Source organism: Micropterus dolomieu, linkage group LG16, assembly GCF_021292245.1.
Source record: "Micropterus dolomieu isolate WLL.071019.BEF.003 ecotype Adirondacks linkage group LG16, ASM2129224v1, whole genome shotgun sequence".
Classification (NCBI taxonomy): domain Eukaryota; kingdom Metazoa; phylum Chordata; class Actinopteri; order Centrarchiformes; family Centrarchidae; genus Micropterus; species Micropterus dolomieu.
This window is the reverse complement of record NC_060165.1, coordinates 1,717,638-1,735,792: the sequence shown is the minus strand read 5'-3', so window position 1 is coordinate 1,735,792 and position 18,155 is coordinate 1,717,638. Positions and strand designations below refer to the sequence as shown.

The 18,155-nt window shown below is 41.3% G+C and overlaps 1 protein-coding gene across 1 annotated transcript in view; it reads left to right on the top strand.

The window, feature by feature from the left end:
- The first annotated feature begins 801 nt into the window (after positions 1–801).
- Positions 802–18,155, top strand: part of mpped1 (metallophosphoesterase domain containing 1) — a 118,325-nt gene continuing 100,971 nt past the window's right edge. The window contains exons 1-2 of the mRNA XM_046072406.1: positions 802–1,052; positions 6,120–6,301. Coding sequence (XP_045928362.1) covers positions 874–1,052; positions 6,120–6,301 — 361 coding nt within the window. The 5' untranslated portion in view covers positions 802–873. The remainder of the gene's footprint in view (positions 1,053–6,119; positions 6,302–18,155) is intronic.

Below are 18,155 nucleotides of genomic sequence, written 5' to 3'. Positions count from 1 at the left end.
AGTTGGTTAATACATTACTCGATCAATTTTTGAAGAAAAAATAGCAAACACTCCTGAGTTCCAGCTTTGCAAAAGTGGTGATTTGCTGCTTTTCTTTGTCTTCTGTGGTGGGAAATTTAATATCTTCTGATGTCGAACTGATGGTTGGATAAAACCTCCAAATGAAAATAATTGTTATTTGTAACCTTACCCAGTTTGGGAAAAGGCACCCACACATCCTTTCCCTTTCCGTGGCTGAACACTGAGAGTGTGACTGTAAAAATGGACAAACATTGAAAAAGAAATCAATGGTGTCAGAGCTAAATGATTCTTAGGAGTCAGAGTGTTTGCAACCTGATCTCTGCTATTTAATACATTTGTATCAAATTAACCATGACATTGTACACGGGATAAGCGGTTGACGATGGATGTATGAATGGATGGATGTATCAAATTAAGTTTAATCTATAAACTGTCAAATTCTGTTTACAATGATATCCAGTAAAACAAAGAAAAAATATAAAATTCTTCAATTTCAGAAGCTGAAACATAAAATGTTTGGCTTAATAAGTGACAATGAAAGTCGACTGATTGCTTCACCACTTCTCTGAATTCCCATCTTTACCACACACTCTTCATGTCAGCCCTGCTCTGTTGTGTTCTTCTCAGGTGCAGAGGAGCTGCAGTGAAAAAGAAAAGCAGAAGGGAGAAGGTGATGTTCTCTCCTCAGCTCACTGTGAATGTGAGCTCAGCGAGGGTTTGAGCCTGTCAAGACGCCTCCTAACACCAACTCCTCAGGCTGGGACTATCCTAAAGCAAAAACAACAAGCAGCTAAACTCCCCAACCTGACACCTCACTCTCCTGCAACCGCTCTGCTTCCGGTCCCCAGTGCCATGGCCTTCACCCTGTCAGAGATTATGGCAGCAAGGCGGCAGCAGTCCCAGACTCAGTCACACGCCCAGCGTGGCAGCAGGACTGCGGTGGAAGTGGATGAGTATAGCACCAACCCCACTCAGGCTTTCACCTTCTACAACATCAACCAGGGACGCTTCCAGCCGCCACACGTCCACATGTGAGTAAAAAAAGGATCAGGCTTGTATACGTTCAAATGCACTTGGGTGGCTAATTGTAGTGAATACTGTTCAGACATCTAGCACATTTCATTTTAACGACTTTTTGGCTTACATTTCCTCCGATCATTTTCCCATGCCAAGAGCAACTGGACTTAGTTGATCATCCAAGAGGCCTCTTCAGTTATGTCATGTTATGTTATGTGATGGATACTACTTGGTTTGTTAGTGCTCTGGGCTGTTGTAAGGACCATTGTTATGGTTGTTAGAGTCACCTGAGGCCAAGTCTGAATGACTATTGAGGCAAAATGAAAGCCTTTGTTCGGTCTCCTGGGAAGAGATGAAAGGACACCATGGTAGTTGGGGGATAAGTGGTTTCGCAAACCTTGTCCCTGTTGTGAGATGTTTTCTTGATTCTTGAGTAAATGACCCATTTCACTCCTGTTTCAAACCATCTGTCCTACCTATCCAGAATGGAACATTGTTTTTCTTGAAAGAGGGTCCTTCAAATGTAAGTAAACTGCTGAGTCTTGACTTGGTGAGTTTTTTCCATGTGTTTGTGTAATGGTTGTTTAGTTTCCCCAATACACAGGTCTGTAAAATTCTCTCTGCATTGGACAGCACACACTGGATTGCTTTTCTTGTATTTAGGTGTGTGATCTTTTGGGTGAACCGGTCTTTGTCTTAGCATATTGCTGGGTTTAAAAAACACAGGGATGCTCCAGTTTTTGGTGAGTACGTATTGGTCTGCATTTCCTGTGTACTTCAAGGTGGAGGATCCTGTCCTCTTCAATGTGTACGGTGCAGTCCAAGAGGCCAAACTGTTGCTCACATCCTCTTGTTTAGACTCGTCAATCAAATGTGATGTGTTCTGTGAAGGCTTATCCTGCTGATAATGGGCCTGATGGGGACTCGTATATGAATGTTGGTTAGCCTGTTTATGCATGGGAGTGCTTCTCTAGGATACAAACAGGGATTCTCTTCATGGGTAAAAGGTAGGAATGTGACGAGACAATCATCTCACGAGACACGATATTTGGTTCACGAAATCGAGACGAGACAAGATTTTTTTTAATGTTTATTCAATGCTGAATTATGTGAAGATTTTGAGCATTAATTGAACACTTAATTTCCTGCATTCTGGTGATTTTTTCTGCACCAATTTATGGTGGAAATATATTTATTTATTTATATTATAATATATATTAAAATCTAAAACTATAACACATTATAATGTAGTAAGGCTCTCAGGCATTCTGTATTACTTTCAAATATGCATTTTCTCTTGTAGATCCTTTTTCTCATGTAATATCATCCCTGCTGAGTCAGCACACATGCGTGCATGATTTAGTCTTCCCTCATCTGTTGAGTCTTTTGTTTGGGAAAGTAACCTCTTTAAATGTGCATGTGGCGCCTTTTCACCTCAATGATAAATGAGTTCAGTTTAATTCAGTTATAAACTCCTGGACTTTAATAGCTCATGTTTTTTAGCAGGTTTTCTGCTCATGTTTGCAAAACTTTCTGCACATTCAGAACATGCACATTCAGAATCTCTCCCACATATCTGTGTTCTCTGACATGTCATAAAATTACGAAAAATGTATATCAATCTTGTGTCTGTATGTTAAGTACAGAGCTGGACGTGGTTAACTTAGATTAGCACAAAGTCTGGAAGGTGAGGGAAACAGCTATTCTGATTCTGTCTGTCTGATTAAAAAAATACACCTACCAACACTAAGCTGGGCTAACCACATTATGATTCCAGGTAGTGACTTAACATACAGATATGAGATTGATATCAATGTTCTCATCTTACTCTCAGAAAGAAAATAAATAAGGGTATTTCTCTAAATGTTGAACTATTCCTTCAAGTGAAGCAACTTTCAACCAGAGACTAAACTAAGACAGAACAAGCTGTTACACTAAAAGTTCAAATCTTTGAACTGAAAATCTAGAATTTTTTGATTTGAGAAAATGTGACAAAAGCAGTGTTTGGTAAGCCTCTGTTTGGCTTGTACTTCTTGCCCAGCCAGAGAAAGTTTTATAACAGCAGCAGTTCTCAAATAGCACTGTTTCCTCTAGGATTTTTTTCAGCAGCGGGGGCATTTCACTTTCTCCTTATCTTTGGCTTTAGAGAAATGTAGCCAAGCCTTTGATTGCTTTGTACGTCAGCCATCGTAGAAAGAAACCACTTGACCAAATAAGAAATGAAGGGAACAAGGGCCTGAGGTAGGCCTGCATGATATAAGGAAAATCTGAGATGTGCGATAACGTTCAATATTGTGATGATATGACTTAGGATAAATAAACAAATAATGAAAACCAAAACCAAATGTTGTTTGTAGAGCAGCAACAGTAAGGTTTGGGCTGGATGAAAGTTACAGAGCAGGAAAGGGGGATCAGATTTGACCCACCTCTGAGCCAAAACGATGTCTGTGAAAAGCCACAGCCGGCATGCGGAAACGTAGCATTTCAAAGGTCTTTTTTTTCACGGTTTAACGTGGAAAACCGGATGGCTATGTGAAAGCACACACGGTTGCGGGATCATGCCGCAATATTTTGTTCAGTATTACTAAGTAAATGGAGCGTATTGGTTGACATTCTTTCCGCTGTTATTGTTTGCTCTATGTGTGAAAGAGGCTACCGCTGGTAGAGCCCACAGCTGATTCAAACCAGCGGTTTTACGACGATAGATGAAAGACCGTGGACAGAGCAGAATGGTGGGCCGCTGCTGCAAAATCTACATAGCGGAAACCCTAAATGGATTTCTGCAAAATGCTATGATGATGTCATTTTGACTTGCTGTCAAGATTTAGCCCTGTGTTGCCCTACTGTGAATTTTACCAGTGTTGGCATTAAAGTTTTTGAAATTAATTTGACGTCTATTTGAGTCTGTGATACCTCTGAGCAAGACCCAGAATGCTACTCTGTCACTAACTGTTACCTCAGACCACCCAGGTTGGGGTAAACAAAATAGCAATTGGATTACCAGCACCAACAACAACAGCTTTAGTCAGTCCATGGATGCTTATCTGAGAGAGGCATGTTAGAGGCAGGCCCTGACTTCTAACTTTCCTGCTTCCGTCTGTTTCCTCTATTAATTTGCTGTGGCTGCTGTTTGCTAGAATTGCAAACTCAACTCTTCCTCTGTGTTTACCTTTTAATAAATTCAGCAAAACGTACATTTTCACTGCACTAATTCCATCAGTACGCTACAAGTGTCTATGACGTACTCACCACTGCTCTGAGAATACTGGCCTCATTTACTAATAATCATACTTTGTCAGTTTTTTGTTGTTAAGCTACTGTTGATGAAACCTAACACTTCCTGTAGATGTTTCACATTAATAGCTGACTTGGACAGAGAGGAAGTATGCCGTTTGAACCACTGCAAGTGGAAATGTAAACATTCAATATGAAATTGTGTGAGTGTGAAGCTGGAGACACACTGGATCCATTGACAGATGTCAAGTTGACGGATCCTATTCATTTTTTAATGGAGAGCAGGAGATCCTGCAGGAGCATTGCATGATGGATATGCTGGGGTGGATTGACTAACCATTCACCGAATCTGAATTTGCATAAACACAACTAGCTTTTAACTTGCAAATAAGCTTGCTAAGCACAGCCCAACAAGTTATTTTCACTTTTTTCTACTGCAACATCCCCATACCATAATCATCTAACAACATGCTAGCTAACAACAACCAGCAAACAACATGTCCAGCTTATTAGCATATTGCTATTAGAAGCAGCTTGCTGCTCAACCCACCAAGCAAATGATTCTCAGCTACTATGTTAATCTTCCTAGCATGGTAACACCAAATCAATCAAACAACAGGAAAACTAGCATGCTATAAGCTAACCAGCATCAAAACAACACACTAAGCTAACTAGCCATCAAATAAACCGCCTATCTCACCTTAGAAATCAACAAAGTATACTCTTAACACCATTAGCCAAAAACATGCTAGCAACAGCTAAAGCTTATATTATAGTTTAGAGCAGAGTTGGTTGTAGTTTTAAGAGCTGATTATAATAAATGAATGTTTTGAGGCAAAGCCAAGAAAAATAGAAAGGAATACAGTTCGAACAGGATTTACATTTCATAGCCTACTATACATTCTCAAATAGAAGCCTTTGTTCAAATAATGGCAGAATCTCTAGCCAGCTCGAACTATAAAGTATGGTCAATGTACTATTATGTGTCACATGGTTCAGACCTAACCAGCGACTCTTTGAGCTTCATGAAGGCTTTTAATGTGAAACATCTGTCCACAAAGTTTTGATTTCATTGACAGAAACGGAAACGGAAAAGCGAGAAGAATCAATTTGAACAGTATTTCTGTTGAGCAGTGGAGTGGGGTATATGACGGTATATTAAACACAGTTAAATACTTGCTAAGAGAGAGAATTTCTCTGCAGGGTTTCTCTGCAGCATCACTTAAATGTCCTTACATTTCTGTATACTCAATTGTGGAAATTTTCATGAACCCCCTTCTGAATTTCATTACTTTGTGACTCACACTTCTTACTGGCTGTCCTACATGCATCTCCTTTCCCACTTCCCCTCATCGCTTTCTCTCTCGTGGCGGGGTGCAGAGGAGGAGGAGGCAGGGCTGGCTGTTGTCGTACCTGGAGTAGAGCTCACTAAAGTGGGCCATGGTTATTCACCATCTCCCCTCTTCCCCCTTGAGACCCCGTGGATCTGCACACTCGCTGGAAATCCCACAGGACTCTGCTCTTTTTCTATATCTGCGCTTTATTCTTTTTCTTATCTCTGCACATTTCTCTTTCTGTCTCTGTCAGCGCTGCACTTTTATTGTGGCCTCTCGCTCTCTTTTCTCGCTATGTCTCTTGTTTGCTCCTCTGCCTCAGTCTGTGGGGATGATTTTCTGCTGGATACTATTTCAAACTTCTTTCATTGTCATCCTCTTACCACAGACTTTGCATACAGCGCTGTGTCTCTTTCTGCTCTATTGTTTAAGAGAACCAACAGCTGCAGTGACCCCTTTTCCCTTCCTCTCTCCCTTAACTTTTTTGTCTTCTGTTCTTCTTCCTTGGTTCAGGGTGGACCCGATGCCCCATGACACGCCCAAGCCTCCGGGCTACACTCGCTTCGTGTGCATCTCAGACACTCACTCCCGCACTGATGCCATCCAGATGCCGTACGGGGACGTGTTCATCCATGCTGGAGACTTCACTGAGCTGGGACTGCCCTCTGAGGTCAAGAAGTTCAACGACTGGCTAGGTCAGCATCTTTGAAAGTTGTGGTTCTGGATCCAGAGTGGATCAGGAGTCTTTTCTCTGTAACTGGGTCCCCTTGTGATTATCTATTAATACAGATGGGGTCAGTGCCAGGCTAAATTTACTCACTCTGGATGCTGAAAGTTTTTAACTAAACTTGGGAATAAGGAAGAATTCTTTAAAGTGACATAGATTTTTAAAATGATCTCCTCCCTTACTGAAAAGGTGTGGATATTATCGAAAAACCTATCATTCATTTGTAACTTAAAAGCAAAAAAAAAAACCTTAAATATGTTATTTACTTCAAAAACAAAAACGGTCAGTTTATGGTTTTTGGCAATTCCGTTTATCCATTTATTTTCGACTGGGGCCAACCTTTCGCTTACCATCTGTCCTTAAACCCTGCACAGACTCAGATCCCCCAGGGAAATCTGGGGAGGTGAGCCGCAGGTTGTCCTGGACTGAGTCTCAGTGAGATTATGGAAAAGACTGAATTACTCAATTTCATTTAACTCACATCTAGGAACAATGCAGAGCACTGCCTTTCCCTGGTGAAATAATGGTTAAATAGCACTATCAAACAGAATTAAACCTAAGAAGGACAGCAAAAGGATTGAGCTGTTTTTTACTCACAATAATCCTCACCAGGATTCACAGATAAGCACATAAGAATGAGAAAAACAATAAGTAGGGCTGCATTTAAAATATTTAATATAATTACATATTTAAAACACATTACACCGGGAAATTTAAGCTCTTAAAATTGCAAAGGAAAATAAAAAGTATAAACTCAGCAGATTTAATTTGGAACAGAAGGTGTAACAGTAGACTGTGGGAGCTGAGAGAGGTTTTAAGAGTGACAGTGACATTGAAAGAGTGGAAGTCAGGTGAAGTTCTGCACACCCATTGGCAAACACAGTGAATAACTTCCTGTTGCAGCAGTGCCACTCCTTGACATAAACAGTCAGAATAGTTATTATCAATTTGATGCGTAGGCCAACAGTTTTGCCTCTGGGCGGCTCAGCAGGGGGTAGAGTGACCTCTGCTGGTTAAGCTTCTACATGGCCAAGTGTTTATAAACGTTACCAATCTAAAATATTAATTAATAATAATAATAATAATAATAATAATAATTATAACTAAAATAACTAAAATAAATAAACACTATGCTAAGCTACATTTCGCACCAAATTGTTCAAGTTATCTAAATCAGGTCATTAATATAGTCTTGCAAATGCTTTGTTCTCCCTAACCAGTTATTACAGTTTTGCATTTTTCATTAGTTATTTTTATTTCAGTTACCTTAAATGTTAGATGTTTTAGTTTTTAGGTTAGTTTCAGTTAACTATAGGCCTACTTTTATTTTGAGTTTTTCGTACTTGTTCAACGTTCTGTCCCAAAAGAGAGCTGAAAAAAGGTATTTGCAAAATCCAAATTTGTATCATTGTCTAAATTTGTTTTTCCCCAGTTTTCATTTGGGCACAAAAAACAAATAGACTGAGTGACTTTTTTCGTTTTTGGTTTCAAGCGAAATTACGAACTAACTGATGTAGTATACGAACCTCTTCATTCTTCAATTCAAAAAGGTATAATGATCAAATGAATTGCCAAAAACCTTTCTCTGTTTCTTATGAAAGATTTTTATTTTTACTTTTTAAATTACATATGAATAATGGATTATCAGATGATACCCGGACCTGAATAGATTTGAGTCTTTTCTTCCTTGTTGGTGAGTTCAAGGAGATTTGAATCGACTACTGAACAGCTTTTTTAAAATGTAGCCTACTGTAAGAAGCAGCGATATTTCACAGTCTGCTTATTGTTTGTCTTCTGTGTTCCGTTTTTTGACAACAGAGCTAATGAATGCAGAATGCTTTGTGGCCAGTGATTCTCAAGTCTTTGAGGAGGATCCCTGAACACACCACAAAGGAGTTTTTAAAGTGCTTTTTGCTCATAACTGCATTTCTACACAAAGATAACTTAACAAAACCATAAAGTTGACTGAATCTTCATTTTGATGCACAGGATGTCTCTGAAAGTTTTCATAACATACTGACATGAAACCTGGAAAGAAAGAAATCTAACAAAAAGCCCATGCTGTGCCCAACAGACCACAGTAATGTAAAGAAGGCCTTAGTGATAAAACCCGCAGTATGGTCCTTTAAGTGTGATGTGGTGTGGTGTGAGTCTGGTTTGTGTTACGCTCCTCTCAGCTCTGACAGAGACTACAGAGCCGTCCCAGTTCAAATCTGTGTAGTTTAGCACTAACAGCACCTTTGTATTTGGAAACAGCACGAACAATCCACTGAAACAAACCAGGCAAATGAAGGTCATTCCTTGGCCTTTCAGAAGCCTGAAGGAGTGGATGATCCTCACTCCACTGCCAGTTAATGTATTTACATTCTCTAACTGCCGCTCTATAGAATCAGCTTTCTTTCAGTGTCCAAGATGGCGCCGCACATGGCCGCCTCTGTGTTTTGGTTGGTGCTGTTTTGTCTTGTTTTGGTAGTTAACTTATATTTCTGCAGTGACACCCGGGGCCCTCTCACCACAGGAGAGCTCATGAACATCAGGTGAACAACACCAGCGGATTTATTTCCCACTTGAATTGAATTGCTTTTGAATCATTGGGCATTCTGCTTAAAGGTGCTCTCACTCCTGTCCAGGGTGTACCCTGCCTCTCGCTCAATGTTAGCAATGTTAGCCCCCCCACCCCCTTTCTTCTGTTCCATTGTCACGGGCGGCTGTGTCTCAGGAGTTACAGTGGGTTGTCCTTGAGCAAGATACTGAACCCTGAATTGCCCCGGGTGGTTGTGTGTGTGAATGTGTGTTAATATTAGTTCTGTTTGAGCACTTAGGCTCAGTGTGTGAATGCGATGTAGTGTAACAGCGCTTTGAGTGGTGGAAAAGACTAGAAAGGGGGTTATACAAATATGGAACATTCACGTGCCTTTAATTGGATGCCAATTGAAATGTAGTGAAGATCAATACTTTTGATAAAATGACTTAAGTATAAGTAAAAGTACATAAAAACGACTTTGTTACAGTAATGAGTAAATGTAATGTGTTATTTCTACAGTACACTGAGCCATATTCTTTTGCCAAGCAGCAGTATAAGAGCATTACCGAGCTCAGTCGTGTCTCCTTTGACTTTCTGCATCACCAGCCTCCACTGGAAGCATTTTATCTCTGTGCTGAGTTGGGAGCAAGTGTAAGTCTTATCATCGCTATGGGATATCTATTGGAAACTGGAATGAAGTGACTGTTGAATCTGTGTGAGCGAGCAGAGCAGCCCTGCTATCAACGCCATCATTGTCACCGGCATCATCAACACCGACACAACCCTCGCCGGGAACGGCAGAAGCCTGTTAGAGGGTGCGTGGGCCTTTTTCTGGGTCCGTCTCTTTCTCTGAGGGGGTGGGGGGAGCGGAGAGGGGGGGCTATAAGGGGGAGAACTTGTTGTCCTTCCCCTCCTCACACACGAGCTGCGGGGAGCGAGAGCTGCAAATCCGCTAGCCCGCACTCCAGCGGCGAGAGAGGCAACGGGAGAGACGGGAAAGAAAAGATAAACCGAGCCAAACGCGCCTGCTGCTGCCTCTGAAGTCAGCCTCTCCTCTCTCCATCCCTTCCTCCTCTCCTCTGCTGTTACTTCCTTCTCCCCTGCAACTCTGCCATCTATTACTCTTCCTCTCGTCTGCTCATATAAATATTTATAATCTGGCTATTCCTATTCCTTCTCTCTCTTTTCATTCTCTCCTGCTTCCCGTCACTGCCCCCCCCCCCCCCCCCACACACACACACCGTCTCATTCTGTAGATGAATGGAACTCATGCTGTTTAGTGTGTGCAGAGCAGATTTACAGATCAGGTTTTGCGAATTCATTTCGAAAGAGTCTGTACAAGCTGAGCCTGGCCAGGTAATTTTATCTTCTCCAAAACTTTTTATTCTTTAATCTTTCCTCCTGAGGAATCTCATTTTAATTCTTTTTTTATCTTACTATTTTATTTCAGATTTTGTTTAGCATATATCCTTCAGTGTTTGTTTGTTTCTCCTTTTCTCTTTCTTTTCTCTCCCTCTATCTTTTTTTATCCTTCAAACTCGTTCTTCCACCTCCATCACCTCTTTCTTTCAGCGCTGTTTGTTTTACCCATTTCCTCTCTCTGTTTTTCCACACACTCAAAACCCTGTCTCCATTTCCAGGCCTTGGTGGCAGGTCTCTGCGATCTGCTCTTATTTTTAGCAGGAAGTGAGTCGGCTCTGGGGGGCCACTGGCAGCCGCTCAAGGCTTTGTCAGGGATGGTGAATGTTGCAAGGGGGAGGGGGTCAAGGAGAAGAGAGGAAAAGGGGGGAGATAAAATTCATGCAGGGAGAAAGGAAAGGAGAGGAGTTGGAAATGAAAATGAGGAGGTGGAGGTTTAAAAGGCTAGAGAGGAGAGGAGAGATGGACCATGCCTCTCTCCAGAGGAAGGCTGTCTTACCTGGGTCAACTCTCAGCTCACAACCCTGCAGACTGCCAAACTTCTGCTGTTGTCATGGTGATCCATGCAGGTCCAGCTGTCAGTCACTTTATGATACTGTACTGTTAATAATTACTTGTTAAAAAATGTAATCAGTAACGTAATCCAAGTACCCAAAAATTAAAAAAAAGTAATGTAACCTGATTACTTTTAGTTACTTTTGGATTTCTTCAATACCAAATACGCAAATAAAGATAAGAGAGTGTCAAAGATGCGTTGTCTGCTCAGTGTATTTTTAGAGAAACATAATTATAAAATATCCCATTCCCATGAACTGAAAATCGACATTTAAATGTTTTTATATGATATGCCTTGCACTGGGCCTCTTCGTCATATAGCAGGATCTGGCCCATCAATGACGAAAATGATGAAAATTTTGTTTTGTTGATATTCTTAAGGAAAATTTAGAATCATTTCCTGGAAGACGATTTTAAAATGTTAATGAATCATCCTGCAGTGGGAGGCATGGATTAATTTAGTGTTCAATGAAAAGCTTCCTTAATTTTTATGACACTGCTGAAAAATAGTGTTTCTGGGACGGGCACCACTAATTACTAGAAAACCACAACTTTATTCACTGATTTTACTGAAACTGGATCATATATGATGGAAAATATTTTCTGGTTTTCTCTCTGATGTTTCCCGTGATTTATGAGTTTCCTGATGGACACATGGATTTGCTTGTTGCTGTAGCAAGTTAGCTAACTGCTGCTAACTAGCTGCCATTATCTAATTAGCTCAGTTAGCCTGCAACTACTGGTCAAATTAGCTTACTTTGCCCGTACTGGGAACTCGGAGCACCGGAGTGTGTGTTTAGGTTGATACCTTTACTCAAGCACTGGAGGTTTTCAGGCTAGGGGCGGGGGAACCTGGTGGGGAATGATTGCGGGGAGCTGCGCCGGGCGAGTAGGCAACGAAACTGCGCTCAGCAGCCTCCAAGTGAACATGATATGTACAGGACCGAACACAGCCTCATTAGTTGACTCAGCCCCGGGGTGACAAGAGACAAACCGGCAAAAAATCCACCTTCGTACTGCATTCCCAGTGGTCAAACTGGCCTCCGTCGGTCTCGGAGGCTGTGTGCAGTCCGGCTGCTGTTTTCAGTCACTGGGAGCTGGAATAAGTCTGCACAGTCTGCATGATGGGGTGTGGCCGTAACCACATTCAACTACTGGCTACATGCCAATCAATATCTGCAACAAATCCCTCACTAGCTTTGTGTTTTTACAGGAAACATACACGTAAATGGCAAATAGCACTCCGTTTTCTGTTTCATGCTTAAAGTAATCCCTGTGAGTAATCCCCATTTATACAAAATGTAGGCCTACCTGTTGCAGACGCAGGTGCTGGACCGTTGTGTGGTTGGAGGCTGATTACACGGGACAGGTGAGAGAGGAGAGACAGAGGAGAGAGATTCAGAAAGAGGAAGGGAGGGGAAAGAAGGGTTAGCGAGGGCGAAGGCCAGAGCTTGAGCTTGTGAGCAGCGGCACTTCAGTCCAATTGCCTCCAATAATGGCCTCTTTGATCAGGCTTCCAGCACACACTTGTGGATCTGAGCGCGCACACACACCAACACGCATCCATGTGGATCTCGTAAGCTGAGCCAACACTCCTTTGTGTGTGTGTTTGTTTGTGTGTGCACGCTGCCCTGGCTGTAGACTTGAGTGGCGTCTTTATTCATGCCGTGTGATAGTGTGAGCTGGCGGAGCGGAGCGGGAATATACTGCAGTGAATGTTGTGTTTAAATATGGATCTCATTGTGCCCCGGAGTCTACTCGGGGTCAAGAGAGGAGCAGCTTTAATTCTTAAAGGCTTTGTTCTCACGCTCTCTCCTTCTGTCTCTCTCCCCCTCTGTCTCATCTTCAGTCCAATGGCTGCATTATTGGCGTCACACAGACACACACACACACACACACACACACACAGGCACACCACAGACTGGTTCACTTTAACACAGTCTTGACAAACGGACTCTTCTGTCTTTTTCTCTTAATCTGTGAGATCAATCTCCAACCACAAAATGTATCAAATATTAAAGGGATATTACTGCATATACAATATATTTATATAAACCTAGGCTAAAGACATCCAAACCCATTTTTTCACAACTCCACATATTTCATTTTACCATGCATTTCTTGTGTTAAGTCATCAGGGTTTTTATTTTATTTCCATGAGAGATAATTTTACATAAAGGTACACTCCCATTTAGCTTTTAATTATGACAATTATGAGCTACAAACAGTAATCCCATCAGTTTCTGAAATCCATAAAGTTTAAAGAAACAGTCAACTGATTGATTTTAACTTGTGACCCACTGAAATAAATAAAAGCTTGGCTATTATTTTCAAATGATCTCATATTGAAATATAATAATAAAAATACCCTAATAGTGCCAATAAAATCCTATTAACGTAACACAAGAAATATATGGTAACATGAAACAAGTGGAGTTGTGAAACAAGCCTTGGTGTATTTAAATATATAATATATAATCACATATATAGCAGAATAGCAGAGTATTCTTTTATGCTTCAAGCTAAAATGGCATATTTACACATTCAGCAGATATGGAGAAACATTAGCACTTATTTGTTGTGTTTTGAAACTACCATCAAGACAATAGACATTAAAACTGCATTATTTGAATTTTTGACACTTTTTTTGTGGCAAAAAAAAATTGTTAAGCTGATTGTGTTGGCAAACATTTGCATTCTTGCTACAAACAGGTGCCTGCTGCTGCCGCTGCTGCTGCTGGGCGAAGACTTTATGAGAGCAGAATTTTGGAACACAAAACCAAAACAATTAGATAAAACATGCTGAAAGGCGCTTACCTCTTAACCTCTTAACTGGTACTTTAATTGCATTTTGAAGGTAAAAATAATGAGTATTCAGGAGGACAGGAGAGACCACTGAAACCAAAGTAACCCTAAATTTTATATTGTTATTCAGACTTTGTGTCAATGTCCCCTAATAAAAACCAGCACAGGCCTCTCTCTCTGATGCTGGGTTGCGAGGTCTACAGTCTTTAACGTCTCTGCTACAAGTCTTTATTTAGCGCCTGCTCTGCTCTGTTCCCCTTTACTGCTGAATAATAGATAAGTGACGACCATGATGCGATTGCCGTGTAGGCACTTTAAATGTGAGTGTGTTTTTTCTTTGCCCGGAAGAGGGAGAGTGTGTCTTCTGCTCTGTGTGTGTGTGTGTGTGTGTGTGTGTGTGTGTGCGTTTTATGTCCGTCCATCTCCATCCTCTGTCAGGTGTTGCCCCCCCCTCCCCACCCCCCGACCTTCTCTTCATCTCCTCAGTTTCCCTCGTTCTCCTCCCAGCTTGCTCCCTTTAGCTTGGTAACAGCGAGGGCATTAAACTTTCATGACTGCTGTCTTTTTCTGGCACGCTCTTCTTCTCTCCTCCTTCGCTCCCTTCCTTCTGTCCTCCCTTCCTCCTTCCCTCAGTCCTCCTGCCACCCCTCCTCTTACCTCCCTCTCTCTCTCTCATTTCTCCTTCCTCCCCTAAGCCTCATTTCCCTTCATTCTCCTCCTCCCCCTCTCCCCACTTTCCTTCGTTCCTATCTTTTTTTCCTCACCCCCCTTATGTTTACCCAGCAGTGGTGAGTGCTGCTGGAGGAGAGCATAACGAGGAAGTTTGACACTCTTTTATGGTTTTTAACATTGGAAAACTCGACAGAATTTCAAGTGACTGTAAATTTAAGCAAACCGTTTCCCATCTGTCCCTCACTGCCTTTGTATCATCTATTTGCGCACTTGAAAGACTGCGTTCCTTGTGTGTGTGTGTCTGTGTGTCTGAGTGTCTGAGTGTTTGAGCATGAGGGAGGGAAAAAGATGCAATGGGATGTGAAAATGGTCTTAGGAAAGATCTTCACTCTTTTCTTTCAACCGAGTTCTTTTCTTTTTTCCCCTCCTAATTCAGAAAACATTTGGAAGAGAGGAAAGCCTCTGAGGAAATATCGCTTATGAAATGATAGAAGTCTTTCTCATAATTTTCCCTTTCTCTCTCTTTCTCTGTCTCAGATTGGTTTTCTGGGTCAGCGTCAGTGCATGTAACTTGCAGTACACAAACTGTTGCTGAATTAAGCAATAGTCCTCTCTTTCAAGCAAAAACAGACAGAACAAACAGAGGCCATGCAGTTACAGAGTTAAACAAAGAGCAGAGAGGAGGAGGATGTCAAACACTTTGTCGTCACCATGTTTAGCCACCAGCACTGCAACACAGTCGGCAGCTTCACTGCCTCAGAGACCACAGATACATAGAAAATATTGCTATTGCTTTAATCAGCTGTACAGAATAAAACAAAAAGGTACAAAGGTAAGCAGAGCAACAGCCAAAGATTTCCTTGTTGTTTTTAAATCTCAAAACTGATTAAAGTTTCAGATACAAAAAGTATATTTTACATACTATTGCAGTGATAGTATCTTGTTAAAACAGTCAAAGAAATATATAAATGTAATGTAAGCCATTGTCATGGGTTCAGTATTTTCAGGCAGTAGCAGCCGAGCTGTCAGTCATGATTGGTCAAGCAAATATGTCAACCCATTAGAACAGCAATCTGCCATTTTACAACCTCTCTGCAATAACAGCTGTTGTTTTACTGTAAAAAGAACAAAGATGAAGGAAAAGAAACCTGATCCCCAGACAGAACCTTTCTGTGATACCAGGATTCTGCTCAATTAAAATGTTAGGTTAGGTAACTAAAAAACTTGGTCAAGGATAGGGAAAGACTAATAATTATTTTTTCCTGGCCCGTTCCAATTTCCAATTTTTCTAAACTGTAATTAACAGCATACACAAACATTTTTGTAACTTTTCTTTAAAGGTTCAGTGTGTGATATTTCTGAGGATCTATTAATAGAAATGCAATATAAGATCCATAACTATGTTTTCAGTGGTGTTTAAAAACCTTACATAATAAACCGTTATGTTTTTATTACCTTATAACGAGCCATTTCTATCTACATAGCCGCGGGTTCCCCCTTTCATGGACGTCGCCACGTTGCATCGCCATGTTTCTATAGTTGCTGAAAACGCACAAACAGCGCCACAGAGCGCGTTTCATCACTACAATCTTGTTCTACTTCTGGTAGAATTCAGACAGTGCAGACACTCATCACTGTGTTGAATATGTACGTTAGAAGAAAAGGTTGACCCCGATTAGTCAAAGACTTGATGCTTCGATGGGCGGAGACTGATTCCACTGTCAATCTCAAAGTTGAAGCTTCGCAGCAAAACGAGGATCATGCCATTTTGGCAATATGGGGGTGCTCAACGTTTGATTTTACATAGAACTACCAGTTTTCTCCCACTAACTTAATAAACAGCCTGTTACAATATACATTTCAACGTTTAATGCTTTAAATAAGCATGTAATAAGAAAAAAACTTTCAATAAATGTTTTTAAAGTGCGTGAATAAATCCAAAATTGTAACTCTAACCCTCGGTCGTCAGTGCACATGTGTAGGCGTAGCGTGTGTGTGTAGTGGCAGTGGAAGACTTGCTGAAGAGACGGAGCTCCAGCTTAACTGGTGTTGTGCACCTCGCGGGACTTTTGGATAATTTATCAACGTTGATGAACCACACAAACGATCGTTTTTAAATAGCTGGCCACTTGAAATAGACCTGCGAGGAACCGCAACGTGCATGAAGTTGTCAGCAGCATGGCATGCACGGAAAAAGTCTGCACAAGAACGATGAATGACAGACGAGAGAGAGAGAGAGAGAGAGAGAGAGAGAGAGAGAGCCTCAGTTTAGCTGGAAATTTACAGTGTAAGTTGAATGAATAGAAACTGCAGCTCTGCAGCTTCTCAAAATTAAAGTGGAGCTACCGTCTGTAACACCCCCTCACGCAATCGCCGTGCACAAAAACACATGATCAGTCAACTATAGGCAGGACTAGACGATTCTGATTCATTGGAGTAATATTTTCAACAGTTAGATGGTGGATGAGAATATAAACCATAATATTGACCTGTGACTACATGTTGTTTAGTTAGCTCAGTTGGTAAGGTATGCGCCTTGCAACATAGGGGTTGAGGGGTTTATCCCACCCTGTGACAACTTTTTGTTCCTGTCTCTTCAACAAATGGATTCTGCAGAGAATGTTTCTCACATTAAAGCATGTGCTCCCCTGGTTTTGTTTTCGGTGTTTGATCCTCATCCATCAACCTATGGAAGCTTTTGCATTTCCCCAGTATCTCCAGACAGAGGACATTCAGGGGAATCACGTTTTCTTTCAGAGGTGTGTCAAGCAGGCCACAGACTCTTTTAATGTCGTTCAGAATCTTTCAAAGTAAAAGCTCAGTTCAACTCCAACTACAGCATTACAGTAAACAAACTTCTCACGCTTTTATTTTGTTGGCAAAACCACTAAAGACGAAGTGATTATGTGAGTAACTGTTGCTATCATGACTGAGATCTATTTCAGCATCGCTATCAAAGTATTTATTTATATTTTTTGCCGCTATCAAAGCACCATAATCTGGCAGTGGTCCAGATATTATTGAAGTTTTGGCGAGGGTCCATAATCAGAGAGAAAATTAATGTGTATCCATTTCAATGTTTGTATAAACTTTATTTAATGTGTGGTTTGTAATGGACTGTGGTGCAGAAACAGTGATAATGTTTCACACTCTTAGCTTACATTTTCCATGTTATCTGTCAGTGGCCAAGTCACAATAACATATGGTTTTACTGAATGATTAAGTAAATACAATTTCTTAATAAATATACCTAAAGAAACCTCATTTCTTGACTGGCTACTCTCTGCTGTTTCAGAAGAGACACCTTTTGTGCTGTGTCAGCCACCGTAGCTGTCCTACACTCTTTGAAAGGTTAGGGGGCAGTGGTAGACTGGACAGATGGTTGCAATTCACAACCCTCACCACTAGATGCCACTAAATCTTACTAAATCTTTTCAACAAACATAACATCCCTGTGTTTTTTAAACCCAAGAACACACTAAGACAGATGCTGGTCCACCCCAAAGACCGCACACCCAAACACAAGAAAAGCAATCTAGTGTATGCGGTCCAATGCAGTGAGGAATGCACAGACCTGTATATTGGGGAGACTAAACAACCACTACACAAACGCATGGCTCAACACAGAAGGGCCAACTCCTCAGGTCAAGACTCTGCAGTCTACTTACATCTGAAGGACAGAGGACACTCGTTTGAGGACCACCAGGTGCACATTTTAGACAGAGAAGATGGATGGTTTGAAAGAGGTGTCAAGGAAGCATCTACACCAGGGTTGAGAAGCCGTCATTGAACAGGGGAGGGGGTCTACGCCACCACTTATCCCCCACTTACAATGCTGTCCTTTCAT